At 40.1% G+C, this 16,972-nt stretch overlaps 1 protein-coding gene across 7 annotated transcripts in view; it reads right to left on the bottom strand.

Moving 5' to 3' along the window:
- The window catches only part of INPP4B (inositol polyphosphate-4-phosphatase type II B), a 440,596-nt gene that overhangs the window by 113,335 nt on the left and 310,289 nt on the right, over positions 1-16,972 (bottom strand). For all 7 annotated transcript variants that reach the window (XM_072755181.1, XM_072755185.1, XM_072755179.1 and 4 more), the window contains 2 exons: positions 12,474-12,651; positions 267-470 (listed from right to left, as the gene is read on the bottom strand). In XM_072755181.1, coding sequence (XP_072611282.1) covers positions 267-470; positions 12,474-12,651 — 382 coding nt within the window. The remainder of the gene's footprint in view (positions 1-266; positions 471-12,473; positions 12,652-16,972) is intronic.

Here is a 16,972-nt window from a genome sequence, read left to right as displayed (position 1 = left end):
ACACACACATTTTCGTGCTAAATAAATGTGAACAGGAGTAAAGCTTGCGTTTAGAATTTGCCCCCAAGGAACAATGTGACCCACTGATCCACAATCTGTTTTTGTTTTGTTTTGTTTTTTCTGTTTGTTTGTCTTTTTTGATCCACAATCTTATTTGTGGACGAAACTCCCCACCTTGTTTTGATGAAGAGCAGACATTTCTCATCTTTCTCGCTCTACTTTGCAGGACTACGCACAGGGAGGCAAGCGACGTGCAGGAGACTTACCCACTCCTCTTCATCGTAGTCTGAGTGATGGGGTATGGAGTCCTGCCTTCCCACCGGCGGGGGTGCGTCCTGGGGACAGCTGTCCTCTGCGCTGCTCTTAGGAGACGGTGGCTTCTTCGGGACACCTCCTGGCCTGGCAGTGTAGAGGGCTAAAAGAGCGCTCCTGACCAGCTGATCCTTGAAGGCGTGCACGAAAAGCTCTGTCTGCAGAGAAATGGGCAACGATTAGAAACTCCGCGGTAGGCACCTCAGCGGGGAGCCAGGGAAAGGTCAGCTGCACACCTGCTGGCACCTCCGTGCTGTGCCCGGTGGCAAAAGTACAGGCAACAGAGAGAAAATGATTCATACCGATCAGTGAAAATAGTTGAGCTCTGGGATGCTGCCAAGGCCCTGAGTCCTCCGGTGCTAGAAGCCAATGCGGAGGTTCTGTGGGCGCCGTAACAGCAGCTGGCTCCTCAGCCCCTCGCCCTTAGCTCCAAATCCTGTCTTTGAAGATGGATTTCACCAGAGAGAACCATTTGAACACCATCTACCTGCTGTGCTTTTCAAGTAATTCCAGATGCACCTTAAAAGAAGCTGTGGCCAGACTACGCACAATCTGTATTGTCAACAGAGCGAAAGGCTACAGAAAGGCAGATGATGCCTTTAAGAACAGGGGCAGGAAACGCTTTCCTTAGCACCCTGCGTAGACGGCCACAGGAGAGGCCATAGGCAGCCTTCCCGTGAGGGTATTTGGCTTTTCTTCCCTAGTGTCCCCTTCTCCACTGTCTCCTCCACCAAGTGGCTTCGGTAACGCTCCGTGCTAACGCGGCTGCTGCGAAACCCACTTCACAAGCCGGTGGTGGATGCCGGGTGGGTGCTGCAGGAGCCACGGCTGCCCACAGGACAGGCCCTCGAGCTTGCTGATGAACGTCCCACGCCTGCAGCCTGCACTCCACGGAGGCCGCGGTCCTCACACCACCTCCCCGTGCACAGGCCCAGCCCGCCAGCCAGCGGACCTCAGGCCCGGACTCGTCGGCACAGTCACACTTGCAGTCTGGTAGGAAGGAGGCCTTGACCTCTCAGCCTCATTCTGGAGGACAGTCGGTACCATCCCCATGTCCTGAGACGCTCGGACCGCGGCCGTGACTCCAGGGAGTCCCCCAGCGGTGCACGGGCGACGTGCACTGAGCAGCGCCGAGTCGAACCCACGGCCACCACATCACCCTAAACACCCCTGTCGTGAGTGTCAACGATGAAAGAAAACCCACTAAGCCTCATGCAAGACGACGGCCTGAGAACTCGGTGTCCTATCTACGTGGTTCAGTCTCGGCCATCGGTCATGAAGCTCAAGAACTGGAAGAGGCCCGCAGCCAGCCGCCTTCAGGAGGCCGATGACGGAGCCAGGACGCCTGAGCGGTGCCCGGGACGCACACGGAACGGAGCCGAGCTTGCCACCAGGCTCCGTCACTCCATGCACCTGCCGACCCCCATCAGCTCCTGCTTCTGCTCTTCTCCCCCTTCCTCCTCAGCCTCCAGCTCCCCGGGTAGACGGCGCGGGGCGTTTTGAACTACTCTTTCCATCTACTGGTCATGCTGAAGCACGTTGAAGGTTAAGTAGACGAGAGATATTTAAAAAAAAAAAAAAAAGAATATACAAGAATAAAGGGTTGGAAAATATTTCGCTAATAAATTAGGAAAACAAAATAAAGAGGCAGCTTACGCCGGAAAGGCACAAAGAGAAGTGTTAATTGATGTTCACGATGAAGTGTTCAAACGAGAATGAAAGTTACAAAAAAACCCCAAAAAACCACTGATGATAAGCTCAGCCAGACAGTACTCAGACAAGGCAGCAGAGTCATAGCAAAATGGGGAAACATGTTATTTACATAATTTTCTTATAGCGTGCTTAGATCGATCAACGTGGATTTAAATATTTTAAAAATGCAAATTTGCTTCCATTCAGCTTAACTAAACTATTTCTTTATTGATAGTTTCCATAAATTCTTTTGATTTATTTTTAGAGCAAAACAGCTTGCCTCCTTTGGATTCTTGCTACTACAGCTCCAGTCTCCCTAACAGTCACCTAATTACCATGTAGCTGAATGTCTATTCACACCCAGTGATATCCACGGTCCTCGTAATTGCCATCATTTTCTTCCCATCACATGCACGCACAAAGATTCCACTTCATTTATTCAAATCTCATTTGGGTTGATTTATCGCCAAAGACATGGAAGATAATACACCGGATTCTTACCGTTTTACAACCCAGAATTCTCCTGGGGGTAGCTCAACGAACACACAAAATATCGCAGCAACATTTTGTGTCCCTCCTGAAAAACCGTCCTGACTCTTTGGAAACTCTCTACATCGTCAAGGTCCCTTGCACAGAATTGCACTTTGCTAGAAAATCGCTACGTATTCCACTGCTATAACCAGAAGGTCTAGGAGTTTTCTGGACCAGCACTACTACGGAGTAAACGTAGGCCGACGGGCACCCTGATGTCTTACAGACGAAATAGATTAGCTTGAAGAGGCCGACGTAAACCCTTCATGCCAACGCAGCTGCATGCTGCTGCTCGTGCAACAGAGCTGATACCAGGGAAGCGGAAAGTCATGGGAAGGACGCGACCATGGCTGAGCTGCCCACTGACTCAAAGGACCGAAAACTTTGTCCTTTTCTGACTCAGCTCACATTGCATTACGTGAAAGAAAAGACGTTGTGTAAATGTTATCATAACGGTAGGCGGAACAATTTACTTAAAGTCGTTTAATAATATAGCAAAAAAAAAAAAAAATATGCTCTGAACCTCCGGTAGATCATTTCATTTGTTTGATATTTATTTATTTATTTATTTATTTATTTATTTATTTATTTATTTATTTTTTTAATTTTAGTTTGTTTGATATTTAAAAAGAGAGAGAAATGTTATCTTGAAAATGAAATGTTTTCCTGCCTTACTGACATTTTTCCAGCTCATATTCTCAGGCAAGTGTTCCTCAAAGTAACACACAGAATAATCCACGGGTATAAAACCAGTAAAATTACTTCTCCTGGGGATGAATTTCCTGGGTTCCTACATATTAACGGCAGAGGGATAGTCAGGAATGTGTTTACTTAAAATGGCCCTTTTCAACTAGAGATCTCAACAAATTAAGCAAAGTATCATTCTATTTAGACTCTCCTCTTCTCACTGAAAAGGTTCAAAGCAAGGCCTAACCCCACCTAAAGTACAGAAGTAGCCAATGACATAAACGGCGATTATTATGATTGTACTCATGAAAATGACAAAAAAAGAATCCTGTTTATTTTTTTTCCAGACCCTACCACTCTCTATTGCTTTGCACACAATTAGCTTCATTTATTTTCCTTTTTCCTTTTTTTTTTAAGATTTTTTATTTATTTATTCATGATAGACACAGAGAGAGAGAGAGAGGCAGAGACACAGGCAGAGGGAGAAGCAGGCTCCATGCAGGGAGCCCAACGCGGGACTTGATCCCGGGTCTCCAGGATCACACCCTGGGCTGCAGGCGTCGCTAAACCATTGTGCCACCGGGGCTGCCCAGCTTCATTTATTTTCATCCGCTGCATGGTCCCTATCTGATACCATTTGATTTCTTTTTTATTATTGAGGAATAATTGACATATAGTGTTATATTAGTTTCATGTGTACAGTACAAAGATTCGACATTAGCATATATTGCAAAATTATCACAAGTTTGGCTATTTTTATTTTTTTAGAGATTTATTTATTTCTTTGAAATAAAGAAGGCAGAGGGGCAGAGGGGGGGAATCTTCCAAGCAGACTCCCCAGCGAGTGTGGAGCCCTCTGCAGCTTGACCCCAACACCCGTGAGGTCATGACCTGAGCTGAAACCAAGAGTCAGTTGCTCAACGGACTGAGCCACTCAGGCACCCCTGGTTATTTAAAAAAATTTGATATGCTTTATGATTTCGAAGGGCAACAGTGCTATACTCTGGAATTAGTCCACTAATATGCATTCAACATTGCTCAGAGGAAAGAACATCGAACCTTCAGGAGAGGCACTTGACATCTGGGCAGGCCATACGAATTATTCGCTTGACCTCGGCTGAATCACATAATCGCTTTTCCCTGGTTTGCACAAAATTACGATGCCTACCTGTGAGACCTCCACGCTAGTTCTCTGAAAACTGTGACGTGCACGCACTCTTTTATTTATGCTCCGTGCTCCTCTTTCTTAAATGTCCTTTTCAGTTTCCTGTGTTGACTCCTCATTCCTGGCTCATTCAAAATCTGGTAAGTGGATCCTAAGGGACCTGAAGCCATTTTCTTGAAAGCACAGTTTCCATCGGCGACATAACGCCTTTCTCCAGGGCTTCAGCTATCATCTTCACGCCCTGGTCTCCCAAATCCATCTCTACCCCCTTCCTGCCCCAGCACTGTTCCCTATCTCCGTCTGAAAGTCTCTCCAGTTTAGAAGTCGCAGCCCGATCCCAAGGGTTTTTACTAAGTGGGTTCTGCTCAGCTTTTCAAACTGTGTGGGATTGTCGCTCTGCAGCCACTCAGAGCTCTGGATCCTCAGCAACACTTATTTGCTGGATTAGTCATCAATTTCTACTAGTTATTCCTTTTCAGTAATCTCAAAGATTAGTCCTTTCTAGTTCCACAGCTAGTCCTAGTTAAGATCCTTCCTACAGGGACGCCCGGGTGGCTCAGCGGTTGAGCACCTGCCTTTGGCTCAGGGTGTGATCTTGGGATCCGGGATTGAGTCCTGCATCGGGTTCCCTGCATGGAGCCTGCTTCTCCCTCTCCCTGTGTCTCTGCCTCTCTGTCTATGTCTCTCATTAATAAACAAATAAAATATTTAAATAAAATAAAATAAAATTTTATTTTAAATAAAATATTTAAATAAAATATTTTTTAAATAAATATTTTTTAAAAATCTAAAAAAATATTTTTATAAAAAAGATCCTTCCTACATCGCATGTGGATACTTCCCAGAGTCTCCTTACTGGTTGATTCACTTTTCTCAGGGTAATGCTTCTTTCTACAGGACGTTCTTCAAGGCCACTGATGGTAACATGCAGCTCCCTGAATCCCAGCCCAGAACTGCTGAAACAGAATCTGCAGTTTTAGCAGGTTCCCCCCGAGAGCAATCCCGACACTTTGCAATGCCCAATAACCTCCAACTATTCAAACCCACTGTCCTAGCTCAGTTTCTCTATTCCTACGGGGGTGATCGCCACCAAGCATGTCTTCATCCTCCCTTACTCAGTCACCTTCCGGTTTGTGTACGAGACTTTCTTTTGGGTAAAGAACCAGGAGTGACCATAGACATCTATGACCTTATAGACATATATATATGTAACTTCATGAGACACTGCTGGACCTTTCTCAGTACCTATAAGTGACATATGAATGTTCCAGTTGTTCCATATCCTCCCCAACTCCTCATATGCTGAACCTGTTGGACTTCAGCTACTCTAGTGGGTAGTTACTACTATCTCATTTTAGTCTAATTTTGCATTTCCCTAAAAACAAATGATGATGAACATCTTTACACGTATTTATTTGTCATCCATAGATCTTCTCTGGTTAAAATGCCATTTCGATTCTTTGGCCCTTTTTTTATTTTTTATTTTTTTTATTTTTTTTGGCCCATTTTTAATTGAGTTGTTTGTCCTATTGTTAAGTTGAAAGAATATATATTCTGATGTAAGTCCTTTGTAATATGCATATTTTACAAATATTTTCTCTCAGTCCATGACTTGCCATTTCATTTTTTTAAAATATTTTATTTATGTATTCATTGGAGAGACACACAGAGAGAGGCAGAGACACAGGAGAGGGAGAAGCAGGCTCCATGCAGGGAGCCCAATGTGGGACTCGATCCTGGGACCCTGGGTCACGTCCTGAGCTGAAGGCAGACGCTCAACCACTGAGCCACTCGGGCGTCCCATTACCTTTTCATTTTTTAATAGTGTCTTCTGAATAGTGTCTCTGAAAACTTTAATGAAGTTTTTGGCTTTGACAATGTCTTATATATCATTTATTTTCTTTTTTGGATCCTAGTTTTGTGTTCTAGAAATATTTGCCTAACTCAGGATGACAAAAATTTTCTCCTATGTTGTCTTCTAGACCTTTTTTGTTTGCTTTTTTTTTTGCTTGTATATTAACATCTATGAATCACTTTGAAATAATTTTTATAGATGTGTGAAGTAAAGATATGGGAAGGTTCAATTTTTTTTTGCATATGGATATCTAATTGTTCCTGAGTTTTACGTTAAAAATACATCATTTTCCCAGTGAATTTTCTTTGTACTTTTGTCTAAAGTTATTTAAATATATATGTGTGGATATATTTCTAGATTGTCTATTCCATTCAATTGATGTCCATCCTTACACTAATAAGTTACAAGCCACATAATACATTGGGTATTACTTTTATTTATTTTTTTCTAAGTTGTTTTTCTGTTTTTTTTTTTTTTTTGAGAGAGAGTGAGCACGAAGAGTGTGAGTGGGGGAGGGGCAGAGAGAAAGGGAGGGAGTGAATTTTTTTTTGAAAGATTGTATTTATTTATTTAGAACATAAGCAGGGGGAGGGGCGGAGGGAGAAGGAGACAGAGAATCTCAAGTAGACCCTGTGCTGAGCTCAGAGCCCACACGGAGCTCAACCTCAGGACTCTGAGGTTATGACCTAAGCCTAAATCAAGAGTCAGACACATAAATGACTGAGCCACCTGGGCATCCCTGGGTAATACTGTTACATGTGTTGGGGCAGCCCGGGTGGCTCAGTGGTTTAGTGCCACCTTGGGCTCAGGGCGTGACCCCGGGGTCCTGGGATTGAGTCCCACGTTGGGCTCCCTGCAGGGAGCCTGCTTTTCCCTTTGCCTGTGTCCCTGCCTCTCTCTGTGTCTCTCATGAATAAATACATAAAATCTTTTTTAAAAAAAGACATAAAATAAAGAGTAAATGTGTTTAAGCAAACCAAAGTTTGCATTTTTTTGTATCTGTCCACATACTTGCCATTTCTGGTGCTTTTTATTCTTTTGTGTAGATCTATTTTTTTCACGTTATCACTTTCTTCTGTCTGAAGACTACTTTAAAATCTGCAGGAGTACAAGCTTTCTATGAAATCTCTCAGTTTTTATTTGTCTAAAATGGTCTTTATTTCATCTTTATTTTTGAAAGATCTTCTCTTGATATGGAATCATACTTTGTGTGTGTCAGTACTTTGAAGATATGACTCTATTGTCTTCCAGCTTACATAGTGTCTAATAAGAACCCTGCAAGTAATTCTGTTATATGTCTCTTTTTTCCCTCTATTTTACTTTATCTCTGCCTCTCAGCAGTTTGATGATGATGTATCTTCATTTTTTGTAATGTTTATTCTGCTTGCAGTACATTGAGATTCTTGGATCTATAGCTTCATTCTTTCGTTGAATTTTGAAGAGTTTTCATCATCCTTTCAGCAAATATTTGTCAGTCTTCGTCTCTGCTTCTTCCAGGACTCCAATGACATGCATATTAGATGTCTTGGTGTTGTTCTTTAAGTCATTCATGTTCTATTTATGTTTTATGTATTTTTCTCTCTGTATTCAATTAAATGGTTTCTGATATTATGTTTGCAAGTTCACTATTCTTCTCAAGTGACCAATCTGCTAAGTCCACCTTGTACATTTTTTTATTTCAGAAATTATACATATTTGGTACATATTTTTATTTCAGAAATTATATTGTACATTTTTCTCATTTCTATGTTATTCTTTTTAATCTTTCTATTTTCCCCTCATGCTGTTATGTGTTTCTCTGCTGCCCTAAATATATGGAGCATATTTAGAGTTGCTGTTGTAAGGTCCTTATCTGCTAATTTAATCATCTCTGCCATTTCTAGGTCTGTTTCTGCTGCTTGATTTTTCTTGTGGTTATGGGTTATATTTTCCTGCTTCATTTTTGTTTGGTATGTGCTTATTTTGCCAATTAAATATTTACCATTTAAAAGAGAAGTATAAGAGATTAAATAGAAATACTATCACAAAATTTCATCTTCATTTTTACTTTTTTCTTTTTTTTAAGATTTTATTTATTTATCTATGAGAGACACAGAGAGAGAGAGAGGCAGAGACACAGGCAGAGGGAGAAGCAGGCTCCATGCAGGGAGCCTGAGCCCCCCAGGTGTCCCATGTTTCCTGCTTTTGAATTCTATAGGATGTTTCAGGTTAAAGGATACTGGGAATTAGTTAAGGGCCCTATCTACGTAGTATTTGTCCTACAACATCTAGTACAATATCACATAATTAAGTGTTTGATATTGCTTTTTGATGAGCAAGAATAATAATGATTTTCTAAACAAGATCTGTCAATCTCTATTAAATAGAGAATGTGATGGGCATTAAAGCTAATGCCACACATATATCTAAGCTATGAGATACTGGATACTTATACACTATCTATACTTTGGTCCTTATTTTTTCAGTTTGAATTTCATCACATTACTTTTTTCTCTTTTTTCTTTTTCATAGTATTGCATCTTTCAGTCGAGTGGGAAGGAAAATATACTTTTATCCCACCCTATTATTAACCTTTCATATCTAATGTTAAAAATTTGGCCTATCCTTTGTCTTCTCTATTCAAGCGATTCATATAAACCCAGAGTCTGCCTTTTGTTATGACCCTATAAGATTAAGTATTTTCTTTATTATTTTCATGAATTAATATGCAAGAAACAAACCCAGTCATTCATTGGGAGGTATACTAATAATTTAAAAATTGGAATAATTTGAGTTTGTGCATATTAGGACATGAAAAATTATTAAAAATTTTTATTCTATGGAATTTCAGCGTTGTCCTCCCCATTTTCACCCCCCTTATCCCTGCTTCTTTTCTTAGTTGTATATACAAGTGTCCATCATAGAACTCATGGAACATTTGACCATATTGTGTAGCGGTTAAACTCACAGCATCTGGAGCTAGACTCACAAGGTATGTGCATTATATATATTTCTGTACCTCAACTTCTCCTACTGTATAAAATAAGGATATCAGCAGCACCTACTTCATAGGACTAGAAAGATTAAATGTCGAAAATAATAGTGCCACTTCATGGACTTGTGGAAAGTTGTAATAATACCCCATTCACAGTTATTAAACCTCTAATAAATACTAGCCATTATTATCATCATCATTAGCATCACAAATAACCATTACCATCAAGAACTTTGAATCAGGAACAGATTTGTGTCTTATTCCATTTTGTGTGTCTAGAAACCACACCTGATCATTTGTAAGAATTCAGTAAATATTTTTACTTTTCATAAATTATGTTTGTTTTTTCCACCAGTAGTTGTTTAGAGGGATGGAATTTTGCTGGGAGCCTCAGTCCTGTGGCTTGGTTATCAGTAATGGTAGACATGATATGAATTGTCTTCAAATCTACAAATAACTGCTGCTCTGAGATTCTCTGGACATGCAGTTGGGTTTCTCTGTCTTTGCTTTCCACCCCCAGATTCTGAGTATATAATAAATCTGATAATTTGTCCAATGCTATCATCTCCAGATGCAACATGTTTCCTAAGAGGAGAGATGTCACCTCATTACAAAATAATTGAATGCCTAGTACAGAGAACTCTCCCCACATTGGGCTATAGAGCTTCTTCGATAAGTATGAACACAGATAATACTTATTATGTATTGAATATGCTATATGGATGAGTTCCAAAGAAAAAAACCAAAGTATTTATTTTCTAAACATATCAGTTCAGACTCAATAAGAGAAACAAAGGGACTATCCACAAAAAAAGGATTTTTATGCTCTAACCCACAGTGTGCAAGACATGATCTTAAAGACAAAATGTCTTGGGGCACCTGGCTAGGTCAGTCAGTTGAGTATGCGACTCTTGATCTTGTGGTTGTATGCTTGAGCCCCACATTGGGTATAGAGATTACTTAGAAATAAAACCTTAAAACAACAAAAATCCAGAACATTTTAAGCTATATCTTTCTAATATTAAATTGAAATTTAAGATGCCGCTAAGAATATTTATCTTTTATGCTAAGTTTGTGGATCATATGTTGTTTTAAACAATAAGCTATTAGTCATCTTCGTATATTATGCAAACTCTGTTACCTTCTTAGACGATTCTTTGAAAATCCAGGCATGAATTCTTAAAATAAAGCATGGCTTGCAAACTTAATTTGAAAAAGGCCCCCTGATTTCAAAGGCTGATGGATTTATTAGTAGATGAAGCTTTTCTACTCAGTAGAAAAACATAGGGGACAAAGTTGGGGCAATGATGAATTAATGGAAAAAATACACACCCTGTCCCACCCCCCGCCCCAGTCACTGCGGCAAGTTGTAAATGATGTATGAAATGACAAGCCCCTGGCCGATGCACAGGAGCATAGAAATCCTGCTCTGTAATCACTGTAGTAATAGGCCATTCGCTAAGATTTTCTGCTCAGGTGAATGTAGAAAAACCTCCCATCATCTACACATCCTAAAAAGAAATCAACCAAAAAGAAATTATATTATTTTACTATATGCTAAATAATATAATTATTTATTATAATTATACTTTTATAATTATAAGAGTATAATTGCACTCTCCTCTTTCCCTCTGCTTTTTTCTAGCTATAACATATGTACTGACTATTAGAGATGTTTATTGACTATTGGGATACCTAAGTATTACTGAGGAGTATTACTGAGGAGTAACAAAAGATGCTTAAAAAATTTTAAAGAAGGAAACGTCAAAATACATATATTACACAGGGAATACCGGAAAGATTTTCCACTCCAGAGTCAGTCAGGTCTGGATTTGAGTCCTGGATTTGAGCCTAGGATTTGTCTGAATCCTACGTTTGACTCTAGCTGCACGATTTCATACAATACATCTTTTTAAAAAATTTCTCTGAGCTTTGACCATTTTCCTCTGTGAGATGGAGATAATATGTACCCATGATTTGAAAATTAAATTTGAAAATTAAATGAAATAATGTAAGTCATAGAGCACAATATTGGGTAAAGTAGGGTATCTGTAAAATATGGGTCATTTTTTTCTCTCCTTTTCATGATGGAAGTACCTGTTATATCATGGAAAGAAAGATGAATTTTGAACTGGATAGCTTAGGTTTTCATTTTTCACTTTTTGATTTATGAGACAAGTCAGTTGACTTTTTTGAATAGATATTAGCTAATTTTTAAAGAAAACAGACAGTTTTTTTCTGTAAGGAGATATATGATAATGGACACATTAAAATGTTCACTAAGTGCTGGGTTTTAATATTATAAATTAACATATGTGAATTATATATATATATATATATATATATATATATATATATATTATTCTCAGGTTTCTACGAATCTCTTCTTTAGGGCCACGACAAACTACAGTTACCTTATTCTGAAAAGACACCATGAGAGTTTCTTTCTTTCTTTCTTTTTTTTTTTGTTCAGTTGCTTCAAGGTCATATTTATTGGAAATATAAGAAACTGCAAGATGTCCTTGGAATGCAAAGGTTGAGGATAAGTGTACTGGTTTTACATTGAAAATCGAGCTGCAACTTATCTTTTCTGTCTTGGTTCTCTCTGAACCTTTCAGCTGCCTTCATGAGTTATGGAGGTTGATGTTGAGTCTTTACCCTATGTAGCCTACCTTTCCTCTTTGCATACACCAGGGCAAGTCACCTTCGAAAAAATTAAGGCTTAGGTCCCACTACATTCCAAACAATAGCTAATATTTTTGGCAACTTTTAAAACCTTCTCCCAGCAGATAAGGTTGCAGAAAGCAAACCGAGGCAGAGGATTACCCCATGCTGCCGATAGGAAGCCACATCAGAGTCGTGCTTTCAAACGACATGACATTCCTATTCAGATGTATAGCTTCATATGCATAAAAATTAGTTGATCACCAGAGGAAAGTAATTTTCAGAATCTAATTTAACTCATTGAATAAACCCACGAACCAAAGAGAATGATAGATGTCAAGAAAAAAAAGAGAAAATGTACCTCAGCCCATAACAGGTTACATCTCCTACTCAAAAAAATTAATGCTTAGTAAGACTCGAAAAGAGAATGAGGCCAGCTCGTTTGGATCCTGTGGCGATACTTTGAAGCTTACTTTTTAACCTAGGCTATTTTACATTTCCAGATGCTATGAAAGGCAATGTATGCAGAAAGCAACACCAATGGGGATTAGGGGATTTCATTTTCCCCACTGTAGTGGTGATTTGGGTCTTACTTTTTCTGAAAGCATCTTTAAAGAATTCTTCAAGCTGTCTGGAGAATGCTGGCTTGCAGAATTAAGCAGTAGGTCTGCATGGGTTGCTATCAGAGGTTGTAGTTGATTGATGTTGCTGAGAACTTCTTTTGCTTTGGCTGTGTTTTCAGGTGAATAGTAAATAAACTGGTATCCAGTACTGGAACAACAAAGATAAAGACAAGTTACACAAAAAGCAGAAAGAATTTGCAGCCCTTAGTACCAGACGGCAAATGAGACACAGAACTCCAAACAGCAGGACTTCCTTTTGAACAGACCAGAACTATTCTAAGAGGTTTTTATGTAAAATGACCAAGGTATTTTTTTTAAGACCAAGGTATTTTTTTTTGAAGATTTTAAAAGTGAACCACTTCTAAATCACCAGGAAGATTCTTTACAATTACATACATCAGGTGTCAGTATTCAAAACAAAGTATTGTTAATTGCTAATAAAGCTTGAAGTCACATTAGTAGAGAGGGAAAACTATGAGCTTTTATATTCAGGCTAATCTGAATATAAATCCTGGCTCTGCTGCCTACTAGCTGGGTGACCTTAGGCAGACTTCAGTTTCCTCCACAGGAAATTAGAAATAAATATATAAGAATTCTAAGAGGTGGGTACAATTTGCCATAATTCATGTGAAATGCCTAAAATAGTGCCTAACACGGAGCAAGCGTTCAATAAGTACTACCTCCATTTTTCCCCCATAAGACATAGAGCAGGGTGAGTAAATTTTAATAGCCAAGAAATGGGAAGAAAATAAATTAATGCCACGTGGGCATGAGGAGAATTTTGTTGGATGGATAGAACAAGAATATCTATAGCATAACAATGTCATTGTGCTATCGTATCACTATCCCACTACCCATTTTGTTCCCAGTGGTTTCTCATTTAACTTTTAAAAAAAATCTAAAATTGATCACTAATTGAAGAATTACTGACTTTTATAATCATCACCTATGAATTGGTCAAGCATACCATGAAGGTTATGAGGATTAGGATTCCATGGAATGAAGGAATCTTTGGATTACGAGAGACAAAGGAGGCATTTCAGCAGGGAAGGGAAAAAAAACAGCAAAATACCAGCCAAAGAGAAAGAATGGGCAAGTTGACACGGCTGGTGCAGCACCTGCTTACATCCCTTTGCATCCGGCTATCAAAGCATTTTTCAGGTACACCTTGCAACCTGTGTTGAGTATTTATTGAGTATTTTCTCTACACTTACCAGTTAAATTATTAAAATTCCCATAATTCCATTTCTTATTTACAAATCTTAGAATCCAGTAAGAAAAATTAACATTTAGGGAGCACTCTCCCTCCCTCTCCATTTACACTAATGATTTTTAGGGGAAAGGATCAGTTTCTGCAGGAAGACCACACTCTCTTTGTAAACATACAGTGAATATTCCTATTATCTTATTTATTTGTTTATCGCAAAGATTAAAAGAAACATCCTTGGTTGCTTGGACTATTCAGGAGATAGGACAAGAAGCTGAGGAGGGATACAGGCTTGTGAAAGCTCAGGAACATGTTGCTACTGTGCGACAGGAGAATTTGCTCTTAATTTTGCACTTACAGACTTTCACGTTTCAGAAGTGGGAGCCTAAAAATAAAACATAACTACTTATTATGCATATTGCAATGCAAATTAAAGGAAATGAACAAAGAACAATGGTGAGGAGGAGAAGGAAAACAATTGTCCCTGCCAGTTATCTTAACTTTTTCTGGTTCATCTGATCTCATGGGGGAGTGTGCTAAGGCCCCCGACAAACATCACAGCCTGCGGTGTCCCCTTACTCATCTCTCTGTAAGACACAGTGGACTAGGAAATGAAACCACGCCGTGCCATTTTTGCAAAGAAAATGATTATCTAAAGATCTCGGTGGGCCATGGGGTGGGGATGGTGTTTGACAGCCAGCTCCTCCTCGACAGCAGAGAGAGACTTAACCACAGACCTGTAACGTGCAGGAGCTGCTTGGTGGCCCCTCGCCACGGCTGCGCTCCTCTGTGCCCACAGGCCTCCCCCGGCTTAGCTCAAGAGCAGAGTTCTCAGGGCCACGTGTGATCTTCCATCTTTCTCTTCCCATAGCTGACCTCTCCGAGGGGGTCACGCCGCCCTCTCGCCATGCAATCCCATGCATTCCTTTGACTCCTGTCACCATTGCCTTCCATCTGTACTCACGTCATACTTCCCTGCAAGTTCCCCGTTACTTTATTCCTGAACGGTACCTACGGCCATCATTATTATTTTTTAAAGATTTTATTTATTATTTATTTATTTATTTATTTATTTATTTATTTATTTATGTAAGAGAGAGAGAGTATGTGTGCACTCAAGGTGTAAGAGCAGGATGAGGGGCAGAGGGGGAGGAGGAGGGAGGAGGAAACAATTCCAAGTAGACTGGCTGAGCACAGAGCCCTGGGTGGGGCTTGAATTCCCACCCCAGGACTCTGAGATCACAACCTGAGCAGAAACTAACAGTCTGACGCTCAACCGACTGAGCCACCAAGGTGCCCCACCTTCATTATTTTTTTTCCCACATAGGCTTTACTCTGCAATTCCTTTAGAATTCCTCTCCGTTTGCGTCTACTGCAGGCCTTTTCAAGATTTATTTCTTGTATGTTCTTTCCCTATCGCTAGTTCGGTGGTCCTCAAATCTTAGCAGGCATGTGAATCACTTGGGGATGAGGAGAGGGCCCGGTGTTTATTTAGAAAATGCAGATTCCCTGGCAAGACTAAAAGATTCGGCCTCAGAGGGTTGTAGGGTTGTAGCATTTGTTACGACCCCCTTGGGAAATCCAACGCGGAGGCACAGCTGAGCACTCTTGGCTGTGAATCTCCTCTAAATCTTGATCTCGCTACACAAGGACTCTGATAAAAAGTCCTTTTCCTTGTTCTAACTACGTTTCAAGTTCCTCGTGCTTGAGTTCGTCTGATTTCCATGATACCCTTTACAAGACTAGCTTTGGACTCCATCTGCGTATCTAGCACAGGTTGTTTCACTTCCCTTCTCATTCCTCATGCTGCCGCCCTTCAGTTTTCATCATACTCCCTTTCCTCTTCCTCCTCTTCCCCAGTCTCCATCGTGGGACACTCCCACAGCCCCTGCCCCTGCTCCTAAGTCCGTCTCCACTGGATCCAAGTTACATAGCAGGCACTGGTTCTCCCGGTTAGGTCATTTAACGATGAGCATCTTACCTAGTGAGGCAGAAAGATTCATTTTCCACAATAAAAGCCAATGTTGACGTCCAGGATGAAATAGTATGGTATGGGAAAAAAAATATCACCACCCACAAAATAATTTTAAGTGTACATAAATTTCCTTTACCTATTCAGTGCTTTACTCTTTAAACATGTCATATATTTTAATAGTTATAGCTTTTTAAATGGAAAGTCATGAGTATAATTTAATTATTGAGATAAAAAGAATATAGCCAAACTCTATTTTATAGTGGTCTGAAATTTAAACTGAATCCAAACACTTGAACCAACTATCAATCAGACAAAACCAGAAGAAAGAAAAAGCATTTGCCTGGACAAAAAAAAAAATATATATATAGGATGTAAATAATATAGCAAATCATGGATAATGAAAATTGAAATTCATTTTGTAATATCTTTCTATTGATGAAATAGTGAATTAAGGTATACTCCTGTATATCTACACACTTAAATACGCCTCTATTGAATTATATATCAATTTAATTAGAAAACACACACACACACACACACACACACACACACACACACCCCTATAACTCACAGGGGCATGTGTGTGTTGTTATCAGAGGTCTTATTTTGGAGTTGTAAAGAAAAGTAAAGCACAAAGTGAGATAACATTAGTATTCATAAACTCTAATTGCTAATCAAAGTACAACTAAAACAGTGATCGAGGGATCCCTGGGTGGCGCAGCGGTTTGGCGCCTGCCTTTGGCCCAGGGCACGATCCTGGAGACCTGGGATCGAATCCCACGTCGGGCTCCCAGTGCATGGAGCCTGCTTCTCCCTCTGCCTGTGTCTCTGCCTCTCTCTCTCTCTCTCTCTCTCTGTATGACTATCATAAATAAATAATAAAAAAAAATTAAAAAAAAATAAAAAATAAAACAGTGATCGCATGTTCTGAGTACTTATTCATCCGAATGGCTTTCTGCTGGTCCTCCTTCAGCTCCCATCCTCTAGTGCTGGCACTTTCCAAAGCTCACTCCTTGGGGCACTACCTTTTTTTAGTTCCCATGCCCTTCCTAAGTAATTTCATTTAATCTTGTGGCTTAAATACCTCAGTTGTGATGATGCCCAAATTCACAACTCTAGCCTTTTCCCAGAACTCTAATTAAAAACAAAAGCCCTCCTCCTCACAGCTCCAAATTACCATGCCCCAAACTGGGCTCCCTCTCTGCTCCTCGTCCTCAACAACCAGCTCCTTCTAGACACTTTCCCATCTTAGTGCACGGCAAGTCCTTTTGAGGCGATGTGCGTCTC

Source organism: Vulpes vulpes, chromosome 4 (genome assembly GCF_048418805.1).
Source record: "Vulpes vulpes isolate BD-2025 chromosome 4, VulVul3, whole genome shotgun sequence".
Classification (NCBI taxonomy): Eukaryota; Metazoa; Chordata; class Mammalia; order Carnivora; family Canidae; genus Vulpes; species Vulpes vulpes.
Note: the sequence above shows the minus strand (reverse complement) of the source record. Positions and strands in the feature narration are given on the sequence as shown.